Below are 11,682 nucleotides of genomic sequence, written 5' to 3'. Positions count from 1 at the left end.
AGTCTCCAAGCCGAGAGAAGATGGAACGATGATCTTCTTGGCCCCTCTAATCGCGTCAAGCAAACCCATCCCCATGATGAGTCTAGTGATGTATGGGCTAGAGAATATCACTCTAACTCTGGCATATTATCCCTTGTGACATAGGTACTCAGCCATAATGTGTCCCAGGTGGAGTGGCTCACTCTGTACCATCAAATATAAATAAAGCAACTCCTGTCAGCTGAGGAACCCTGTACCGTCACCACGATCATTCACGGATAGCCTGAGAATGGAGTGGGTATATATGTAGGCTGGTCGGGAAAGGCACATCGCCTTGGAAATCCTATTCTCATACTGTCCCTGGCCACACAACATGCAGTATACGCGTTACAGAGTTAAGCTGATAAGATAACTGGTCAGTAGCTGCTCGTACTCCTCAGTGTTAGTATAGGCCTTGTCATATAACCCAAGTCAGATTAAAAACTGTGTAGCGCTTATACTGATGTACTAACCGAACGCATAGAACTAAATCACATCAATGCTTATGAAACTACTGTATGATTGTTCAAACTCAAATGATCCCAGCACCTCTAATGTCAACATGCGAATAGCTGTCTCTTGGATAGATAATAGAAATCACCAACTACCGACATAGAGGAGCTCATCAATCTTCTATACCATATCATCGCCCAACTTAATCTCCCTTAATGCACTCAAGTTTGGAAAATGCGACTCGCCAAACTTAAGCTTCGACAAACGCTCGAACCTTGCTTGATATTTGGGTATAGCAAACTCAAGCTGCTCGGGAGAGGACTCACAAGGGACGTTTGCTGGCCAATTTCTTCGATATATAAGTTATTCTTGCAAGAATTGAAAATAAATTTATCAAATAAATTACAAGAAACAATTATGTAGAAATCCACACAGTCGTGTGGAAATTCCACACGCCGTGTGGATCTTCGGGCTGCGTCAAGAGTGCAGCCGAGGCTTGAGAAGAATCCACAATACATCATGTAAAGCCTCTAACTACATCATACAAGCATTCACCAACACTATAAACATGAAATCCAAGCAAAATCCACCACATTAAGAAAAAGAAAAGAAAATGGGGGAAGAAAAGAGAAAGGAAAGCTTAATGACGAAGCGAGAATCAAAAACTTTGAGTACGGCCGGAAAACAACCCAAAAACTCTTTAAATAGATGAAGAGAAGGTTAGGAAGATGAGTGGAAGCATTGTATGAGTGTGGAGGCATTTAAAAATGAAAAGGCGCAAGTAAATTATAAAGAAAAGTTGCGGCCTTTTGCATTCTATGCATCCAGATGGGCGTGTGGAAATTACCCATATCCGTGTGCCCAACCCATAGGGGCAACCACATGCCCCTATGGCTTTTTTGTTCTCCCGAATATTTTTCTAAGTATTCCACACGCTCCTGTGGAAATTCCACATGGCCATGTGGAAATTCATAGGGGGGCTCATAGGGGCAGCCACACGCCCCTGTGCGCTCTCAAGATAGAAAATTTTCTCTACAGAGATCCACACGCCCTGTGGAAATTCTACACGGGCGTGTGCCCTTCAAAGGGTCACTCATAGGGGCACTCACATGCCCCTGTGTCATCTCAGGATAGAGGAGAAAAGCTCTGAACGGAAACACACGTCCGTGTGGAAATTCCACACATCCGTGTATCTTCTCTAGATTGCTCAACAAGTGTACAATACTAAAACACTATATATAGACTGCAAATATAGTGAATAACTGACCAGAAACTCATGCAATAATGCTCACACGACCTTAAAACTTTGCCAATCACAACAAAGCACAACAAATCACATCAAAAGCATATAATATTCAAAACACCGATAGTAGACATTTATTCATGCAAAAATTAAACTAAGAGCTAGAAAAGCAATAAAGGCTTGAGTTGCGTCCCAAGAAGCGCTTGTTTAACATCACTAAGCTTGACTTACCTGCACTTACGTCACAGGGGTTCATAAAGAAAGAAGATCTCATTATCATTGCTACTAACCTCACCATCAAAGTAAGGTTTGAGTCGATTCCTGTTCACCTTAAATGTACCTTTCTCTGGATCGGTGATTTCAACACGTCCATGAGGTGATACTTGAGTTATAGTGTATGGCCCAAACCATCTACATTTAAGCTTCCCTAGAAAAAATCGTAAGTGAGAATTAAACAATCAAACCTGATCACCTACTTTGAACTCTTTCAGAATCTTGATATGTTTGTCATGCCACTTCTGAATTCTTTCCTTGAAGATTATAGCATTCTCATATGCCTTCAATCTCCATTCATTGAATTTTTCAAGATAGAGCATTCTTTGTTCCCCTTTCTTGCTCAAATCAAAATTCATTGTCTTATTTGCCCAGTATGCTTTGTGCTCAAGTTCCACCAGCAAATGACACGATTTACCATAAACCATGTTATAGGGAGTTGTCCCTATCAGAGTCTTGTATGCGATTCGGTGAGCCCAAACTGTGTCATCCAAGCATTCCACAAATCCCACTTTCCCTGTTCGACTGATTTTGTTAGGATCCTCTTCAGCTCTTTGTTAGTGACCTCCACTTGACCACTAGTCTGCGGGTGGTAAAGAGTGGCGAGGTGGTGATGCACTCCATAACACTTTAATACCTTTTCAAGCTGAGTGTTACAAAAATGAGTTCCTCAATCACTAATAATAATCTGTGGGGTTCCAAATCGGGTGAAAAGCCTCTTCAAAAATTTTACCACGGTCCTAGAATCATTAGTAGGTAAAGCTTGGGCCTCCACCCATTTGGAAACATAATTTATAGCCACCAAAATATATCGATTACCATTAGATTTCAGAAACATCCCCATGAAGTCAATGCCCCACACATCAAACACTTCACAAAATCGCATTGGATTCTGAGGCATTTCACCACGCCGAGAAAGATTCCTTGCTCTTTGACAACTGTTGCATCACAGAACAAACTGGTGTGCATCTTTAAACAAAGTCAACCAATAAAATCCAGCAACCAAGGCTTTCTCAACAGTTTTACTTGAACCATAATGCCCTCCAACTGATTCTGAATAACAATGTGCAAGGATGTCCCATCCTTCTTCCCATGATACTCATCTCTAGACCACATGATCTGTACAGATGTGAAATAGAAATAAATCATCTTAAAAATAATTCTTTAGATCACTGAAGAACTTCTTCATCTGTTGGAATGTGAGTCCTTGTTTAAGGACTTTCCTTGATAAATAGTTTGCAAAATCTGCAAACCATGGAGTGTCACTTGATGCCGAACTCTGAACCGTATGTAAATGCATCTCGAGGGAGAAGTCATTAATTTCTTTGTTCGATGGCTCTTGTCCTCCTAAAATCTCTAACAGAGACAAATGGTCTTCAACTACATTTTTGGTGCCCATCTTATCTTTTATCTCCATGTTGAACTTTTACAAAAGCAAAATCCATTGGATCAACCTTAATTTAGCGTCAGCCTTGTTCATGAGATACCAAAGTGCTGAGTGATCTATAAATACAATGACCCTAGACAGAATGAGATATGGTCTGAACTTGTCAAAAGCAAATATAACTATCAATAAATCTTTCTCAGTAGTAGTGTAATTCTCTCGAGCACTTGTGAGAGTTTTGCTAGCATAATAAATAGGTTGGAACTGTTTACCCTTCCTCTGCCCTAAAACTGCTTCAATAGCATAATCACTAGCATTGCCTATAAGCTCGAATGGTTTGTTCCAATCTGGTGTGATCAAAATTGGTTCTTGAACAAATTTTTCTTTCAGCAAATTAAAAGCAGCCAGACAATCATTTCCCAAATCAAAAGGAGAATCCTTTCCGATGAGTTTTGTCAATGATTGAGTGATCTTCAAAATATCCTTGATGAACCGCCTGTAGAAACCTGCATGCCCCAAGAAGCTACGAACTCCTTTCACATTTGTTGGTGGAGGAAGTTTATCTATGACTTTAATCTTTACCTTGTCTATTTCCATCCCCATTTGGGAAATCTTTTGACCAAGGACAATGCCTTCTTGGAACATGAAATGATACTTTTCCCAATTAAGAACAAGGTTTTTCTCTTCGCATTTCACCAATACTCTCTCCAAATTTCTTCAACAAATGTAGAAGAAATCACCAAAAACTGAGTAGTCATCCATGAATACCTCTAGAAGATCATCAAAAATAGCTGTCATGCAATGTTGGAATGTTGCCCGTGCATTGCACAATTTGAAAGGCATTCTTATATAAGCAAAAGTTCTGTAGGGACAAGTAAATGTTGTCTTCTCTTGATCTTCTGGGGCGATAGAAATCTGAAAATATCATGACATACCATCAAGGAAGAAATAAAAAATTATGCCCCGCCAATCGCTACAATATCTGATCAATGAACGGCAACGGAAAATGATCTTTTCAAGTTGCATCATTTAACCTCCTGTAACTTTTTTAGCTTGAATTAACTCATTCTGTTCATTTTTTACCACTGTCATTCCTCCTTTCTTTGGAACTATTTGAGTTGGGCTTACCCAAACACTATCAAAAATTGGATAAATGATTCCTGTATCTAACAATTTTATAAGCTCGGCCTTGACAACTTAATTCATGTTCGGAGTTTAATCTTCTTCAAGGTTGGATTACGGACTTATAATTGTTTTCCATTAGGATTTTATGAGTGCAAAATGAGGGATTGGTGTCCTTTATAACATAAATCTTCCAGGCAATAGCAGATTTATATGTTTTCAACATGTTCAGAAGCTTGTCTTTCTGAGCCGTAGAGAGATTTAAAGCTATAATGATGGGGAGCTTTGACCCTTCTACTAGGAAAGCATACTCCAAGTGTTTCGACAACACTTTGAGTTCCAAATCGGGTGACTCTTCTATGGATGGTAGTAATTTGTTCTCCTTATTCGAGGAAGTTCTCAGAACTGCCTTCTTGTGCTTGTGGGTCTGAATGATCTTCAACAATTTCCACATTTTCTGCCTCAAAAGTTTCATTGGTTGCACTTGCAACCCCCAGCAAAAACTTTTCATACTTTTGTTCTTGATAGAAAGAATCGAATTAAGCGAGGGCCCCTTCCAAATTTCCTTCCGAATGATAGCTCATAGATGACAATGCTGACTTTTCAAACTGATCCAACATAATAACTAGTTCACAATTCTGATCCTAAGCATCATCGATCTGATCAATAACCGATCTTCTACAGAATAGCTAATCATAGGTTGCTCTTGCATGAAACATCATGAAATGGATTGTATTGCAAACAACTGCATCTTCTATTCTATGTTTTTAACCATTCCCGTGATTATATAAAATAATTTGGTTGTGTTGATCATCTTCTCTGCAATCAAAGAAAGAAAACAAATCAAAATGATGGAAAAATGAGAAAGTGTGAAATAGAATAGGCAATGAATAGCTAAATAGCAAAGTGTAAATTCTTCCAAAACGCATATTCCCCAGCAACGGCGCCATAAACATAACACTTGTATGTGTATATCGCAGGTGCATGAGTCATCGAAGTAATAAAATACCCCAGTGAGTGGGTAGTCGAATCCATAAGGAATAGATGCTCAGAAACAAGAAGTATTGCTATTTAGCTAGAGTGAAAAATAATTTGTGATGTTGATTCAAAATAACAATGCAAATAAGAGTAAAAGAGAAAAGAGAGAGCAAGAGGAGTAAAGAGAGGTAATCGGTGGTAAATCGGGTACTCGGACAATGATCACCGTAGGACTATTGTTTCAAGTGCAAGACCAATATTATGCCTTCCAATTGAAGTTTAATGGGTCGTCCCAAAACCTATGGTTGACCGTAACTATTCCTCTACACTATGCCTTGGTAGAATGGGATACTCTCAACGCCTCACACTGTGTTAGATTGCTTTAGGTTCTAGGGACTCCAAGTAATAAATCCTATTCCCTAATTTAGATCTAATCCTTTGGTCTGGGCAAAAGATCCCTAACCACAATTAATCACTAGCACTAAGGATAACTCAACACTTCACTCTATTACTCACGCAACTAAGGCTTAGTGGAAAAGGTCTCTTAGCACTTCACTCTATTATAATCGCAAAGAACACTTGGAACATGGAGTTAGGATAAATAATGTCAGAGGGGAAAGAGATGTTCCGCTATCTCTCGACTCACCCTCTCAACCCTCTTCAATCTTGCCAAGTCTAGCCTAAGTGAAGTTGTCACCCCTTCAAAGGGTTACCTAGATAGATTCTCGACCCCAGTGTCACTCTAAAGTAAAATCAAATCAATTAACACACAAGATTGAAACTCAATTAAAACATCAATAAACGAAGCATAATAGAAGTCAATGAAACAAAATCATCATAGGGTTCACAAGTCCAAGCACCCACTAAGGGTGTAGCTCTCCTGGAGCAATACAAAGTCAAAGATAAAATCAAAAGTAAGTGCAAGCAATCTATAGAGATAACTGCCTTGTCATCTGTGTCGATGGTCTTCAAGATCCCCCTTGTCTTCTCCAAAGACTCCTTCATCAAGCCTAGGACACACCCAGCTGAATCTAAGCCATTGGAAGCTCCCTCAGTAACTCTCCTCCAAAGTAAATCGATGTCAAATGCCATAGGAATGCTCCAAAATCCAAGCAAAAACCACTCCAAACCCTAGCCACGCTCTCCATAGAAGTTAGGCAAAAGATAGGATTAAGATCTCCAAATCAAACACTCAAAGTGGTATTTAAAGGGCTGAAATTGGGTATCCACACACCCCTGTTGAAATTCCACATGGGCGTGTGGATTTCCAAACTTCGATTTCCTACGCACTGAGAACAGTAACTGATTGCTTCCCCGCAAGTGTATGGGATCTCCATGTAATACCCTATGAGTGACACAGGAGTCATATTCCATGGGCCCAAGGAAGTATTATTACTCACTCTTCATCTATTATCTAGCCTACAATCCTTAGTAAGAAGAACAAATAAAACAAAATAAACTAACCTTAGCTAATCCTATGGTCGGGTAACTAAAACACATAAATAAATAAACAGGGGATTGTCAAGCAAGAGAAGATGGTGTTCGGATATGGAATCCTCCTAGGGCTATCATTAAGTCCAAAACTTGAATGGTTTAAAGTGTATTGACGGCATTTAAGACCTAGAGATCTCATAAATAGGTTAATCCCAATTTCTCGGCTGTTAACCCCTAATCCCATACGAGTGTTAATTGGAATCTCTTCCGGATTAACCCACTTACGATTACATTGAGTTCAAGGAAATCTCTAATAGGAGTAAACCTACTATCCTTCAGCTTAAACCTAGCATTGGAGGGCACTAACACCGATCTCTCGGTGTGTCGGCACAAGAATCTCCTTTCAATCTCTCCTAGATCTAGTATACATGAGAAGGTCACATCTACGCATACAACTCATAATAGAATTATGGATTTCTTCGTAAATGTAATTCTAAGTGATAAGTGCTTGTGTGGTATGAATGCGAAGCGTTCATTCCTTATGTTGAGCATTACTTTTCTCTGGTTTTTACACTAATATATGTGTTTTTATGTTACTTTTATACAGGTAGGGTTGTGAGGCCGAGTATGAAGGAAAGAAGCCAATGTGGATCACAATGCACCGATTTTGGAGGAAATCTTGCTAAGGTTCAAACGCGAACACATAGGTCGGATGTGAGATGCTAGAGTGTGTGCCAACCTCCTCGTATTTGAGTTTGGCACATCCATTTGGAGGGGCACAAAGGCAGTTACACTCGAGCATTCCGACTTATGCACATAGAACAAGAGCTCCACCAACTTGCCTATCATTGAAGAAGCAAGTGATCCATGACGTGAACGTGTGCCCGTTTGCGTTACTCGGATGAAAGTATGGCTTCGGGAAGCTATTCAGGCCGGATATTGTAGCAGAGCACTGTAGCAACACGGTAGCAAGTACTGAAGCAGCGCTGTTCACAGCCGCCCGAGAAAACAGAAGTTCAGAAAATCCACACGGGCGTGTGGAAATTATCCACGCCCGTGTAGTCGCCCAATTCCAACCCTATTTAAAGCCGAATCAGCCCCGATTTTAGTATTCTTTCCTCCATCTTTTCCCCAACTTGAGAGAGGGCTTCGGCTAGGGTTTTGAGGGGTATTGGCCAAGGTTTTGGAGAGGTTCTATGGCTCAGACATCGTCATTCCTTAGGAAGAAGGTTGGTAGGGAAGCTTCCGTCGAGGCATATCTTATACCGGATGAGGGAATCCTTGGATGACGAGTAGAGGACTTTCCACAAGACCATCGACATGACTATCGAGGACTTTCCATGGAGAGCTAAACCCCTAGTCGGTACTTGGGTATTTGTGAACCCTAGGATGTATTCATTTGATTGAATCTTTTTATTATGCTTTCAATTAATTGATGTTTATTGTGAGTTCCAACCTTGAATGCTTGATTGTATGAACATTTCCCCTAGAGTGATACTAGGGTTGAGAGTTCTCATTGGTAACCTTGTGAGTGAGTGACACACCATGAGTGTTAGACAAAGTTAGGTTAGAGAAGGTTGAGAGGGTGAGTCGAGAGGTACAGGAGCATCCCCTTTCCCCTACGACGTGATAGATTCTACCTCCGTTCCTCGAGTTCTTTGCGGCCATAATAGAGTGAATGGTCTAAGGGAGGAACTTCCGCTGGGGCTTAGTTGCGTGTACAACAGAGTGAAGCGTTGAGGTGATCTTAGTATCTAGGGCTTAATCGTGGTTAGGGACCTTGCACCTGGACCAAAGGGTTAGGTCTATAATTAGGAAGAGATTTATCACTTGGAATCCCTAGAGTTCATTGCAACTCTATGCGAGTGCGAGGTTGAGAGGTTATCTAATCTCTCATTCGGGACATGTATAGAGTTAGGCATAGTTGACCTTAGATTTGGGACTATGTAATTAAGGATTTCCACGACTCACCATTGCATTGATTAGGAAGCATAATAGACGGTTCTTGCACTTGAAACAATTATCCTAGGTGGAGCATTATCCGGGTACACCATCTTTATCGATTGCCTTCCCCCTTCTTTACTTTTGCTCTCTTACTTGTTGTTTTTATTGTTGAGAATTAAATCATTGTCACACTTATCATCATTGATCTTCCACATAGCTAAGAATCGAATTGAGTATTTTTATTCCCTATTCCTTGTTGATTCGATACCCGTGCATCAGGGATTATTACTTCGACAAATCCGTGCACTTGCGGGATATACGCAAGGGGATCTTGCCAAGTTTTTGGCACCGTTGCAAGGGAATAAGTGTTTAGAGATACTTTGCACTTTGTTGTCTTAGCTATTTCACCATACATTCTATTTCCTGTCTTCTTATTCTATCATCGTTCTGATTTCTTTTTCCTTCTTTTTGGCTCCAGGTTATGACCGGAGGGAATCTCTCAACATTGATTGAAGGAGATCCTGAGCTTGAACGTACACTTAGAAGAAAAGAGAAAGAGCCTGTACAAGAACAGTCTAATCCAGCTGATTTGGAAGTAGAAGAATGTGAAAACATGGCAGAACAGAATGAGCAACAATGAACATTATCAGATTATACCAGACCTTCAGTGTTGGGGACATAATCAAGTATTGTGCGTCTCCCGATTACAGCTCAGAACTTTGAGTTGAAGCCGGCATTCATCCACATGTTGCAGCAATCCACACAATTCAATGGTTTGGCCGATGAGGATCCAAACAGTCATATAGAGAGCTTTCTCGAGGTGTGTGATATGCTGAAGATAAATGGGGTGACGGATGATGCCATCAAATTGAGAGCCTTCTCATTTCCCTAAAGGGGAGAACGAAGCAGTGGCTACACTCTTTACCTAGAGTGTTAATTACCACATGGGAGGGGATGGTGGAAGCTTTTCTAGCTCGTTATTTCCGTCCCGGAAAATGAGCAAAGCTTAGGAATGAGATCTCATCCTTTATTCAGTTGGAATTGGAGTCTCTATTCGAGACATGGGAATGGTTCAAGGAGCTCCTGAGAAACTGCCCGCAACACAGATTCCTGGAGTGGATGATTGTTCAAACCTTTTACAATGGTTTGAACCTGAGTACATGGCAACTCTTGGATGCGGCAGCAGGAGGTACCTTAGGTATCAAGACCCCCGATGAGGCCCGTCTGTTGATTGAAGAAATGGGGTTAAATAGCTACCAATGGAATGCTAGGGAGAAGAAAAAGGTGGCCGGTCTCCATGAGATAGATGCGGTAACTTCATTGGCGGCCCAAGTGGAAAATTTGAGTAAGAAGTTAGATCTTCTAACTTCAAATAGAGTGGCGGCCGTGACTAATTGCACCGGGTGTGGTGGAGGACATGCTCCCTCCGATTGCCCGATCTCTATTGGTGATGTTTCTTCGGTGGAGAATGTTGATTTTGTAGGTAATGGCATGAGACCTCAAGGAAACCCATATAGCAATACCTACAATCCGGGTTGGAAGAATCATCCTAATTTCTCATGGAGTAATCAAGGTCCATAAAAGGCCATGGGGCCACCGGGTTTCCGACAACAACAACAAGCCCTCAGGTGGAAAACAGAGTCTCAGGTTTGGAAACCCGAATGAGTGACCTAGAGAAGCACTTGACTAGATTTATACAATCTGCAAATACAAGGTTTGAATCAGTCGAGTCTACACTTCGCAACCACACCGCCTCATTGCATAATCTTGAAAATCAAGTGGGACAAATTGCGAAGTCTCTCTCTGAAAGGCCACATGGAAGCTTGCCAAGCAATATAGAGACTAACCCTAGAGAGCATGTGAAGGCGATCACTTTGAGAAGTGGTCGTGAGGTTGAAGGTAGGCTTCCGAGTAAGAAGCCAAAAGAACACGCACCCGAGGCTATAGAGGTTGAAGAGGGAACAAGCAAAGAGAAAGAGGTGGTACCCCCACCTTTCAAGCCAAGAATCCCTTATCCCTCTAGATTGAAAAATGACCAAGGGGATGAACAATACAAGAAGTTCCTGAGTTTGTTCAAGCAACTCCACATTAATATTCCTTTTGTTGAGGCATTGGCCCAAATGCCTAAGTATGCGAAGTTCTTGAAAGACTTGTTGACTAACAAGAGGAAGTTGGAGGAAAGTGCTTCAGTGATTTTAGATGCTTCATGCTCAGCGGTATTGCAAAAGAAAATGCCGAACAAGAAAAAAGACCCGGGAAGCTTCATCATTCTGTGTAATATTGGAAATCTAGGTGAAGAAATGGCATTGGCGGACTCAGGGGCAAGTATCAACGTCATGCCATACACCTTCTTTCAAAAGCTAGGCTTGGGCGAGCCTAGGCCTACTCGGATGACTTTGCAACTAGCGGACCAAACAATGCGACATCGGAGAGGCATCATTGAAGACATGCTTGTCAAGCTGGATAAGTACATTTTTTCGGTTGACTTTGTAGTGCTAGATGTCGATGAGGATGCGGATGTACCCTTGATACTTCGGAGACCGTTCTTGCGGACTTCCAAAGCATTGATTGACATGGACGGCGGAGAGCTCACATTGAGAGTTGGAGATGACAAACTCACATACCACCTTGCTGAAGCCATGCGGCATTCTCTTGTCTTCGATGACACTTTGTACTTTCTAGACACTACCGATGAGATTATTGATGAATACATGCAGGAAATGTTCAATCCGGATCCATATGAAGGTTTGCTCGACCAAGAGGAGGGCAATGAAGAAGTAATGATGCTTGGATCGACGGAAGAACTACCATCTACCCCGGGGATCTTTAAGAA

At 41.2% G+C, this 11,682-nt stretch overlaps 1 protein-coding gene and 1 non-coding gene across 2 annotated transcripts; both read right to left on the bottom strand.

Moving 5' to 3' along the window:
- Positions 1 to 216: 216 nt before the first annotated feature.
- On the bottom strand, positions 217 to 3,974 carry LOC120271635. The gene is made up of 6 exons (XM_039278309.1): positions 3,501 to 3,974; positions 2,991 to 3,106; positions 2,721 to 2,925; positions 2,500 to 2,633; positions 2,005 to 2,125; positions 217 to 339 (listed from the first exon to the last, which is right to left on the bottom strand). Exons 1-6 carry the CDS (start codon positions 3,972 to 3,974, stop codon positions 217 to 219), a joined length of 1,173 nt encoding a protein of 390 aa, XP_039134243.1.
- Positions 3,975 to 9,851: 5,877 nt separating this feature from the next.
- Positions 9,852 to 9,958, bottom strand: LOC120272925. Its single transcript, XR_005540457.1, has one exon. It is a non-coding gene; the product is annotated as a small nucleolar RNA R71 (small nucleolar RNA).
- Between the last annotated feature and the right edge of the window lie 1,724 nt (positions 9,959 to 11,682).

The sequence above is a fragment of the Dioscorea cayenensis genome, chromosome 11 (genome assembly GCF_009730915.1).
Source record: "Dioscorea cayenensis subsp. rotundata cultivar TDr96_F1 chromosome 11, TDr96_F1_v2_PseudoChromosome.rev07_lg8_w22 25.fasta, whole genome shotgun sequence".
Taxonomy (NCBI): Eukaryota; Viridiplantae; Streptophyta; class Magnoliopsida; order Dioscoreales; family Dioscoreaceae; genus Dioscorea; species Dioscorea cayenensis.
The sequence above is the reverse complement of the archived record's forward strand: the minus strand, read 5'-3'. Positions and strand labels throughout refer to the sequence as shown.

Coding starts and splice junctions, on each gene's coding strand:
- LOC120271635 (XM_039278309.1), bottom strand. CDS start 3,974: ATGGGGATGGAAATAGACAAGGTAAAGATTAAAGTCATAGATAAACTT. Junction 3,107..3,500: donor TCATTCTGTCTAGGGTCATT/GTATTTATAGAT, acceptor ACATCTGTACAG/ATCATGTGGTCTAGAGATGA. Junction 2,926..2,990: donor AAACTGTTGAGAAAGCCTTG/GTTGCTGGATTT, acceptor GTGATGCAACAG/TTGTCAAAGAGCAAGGAATC.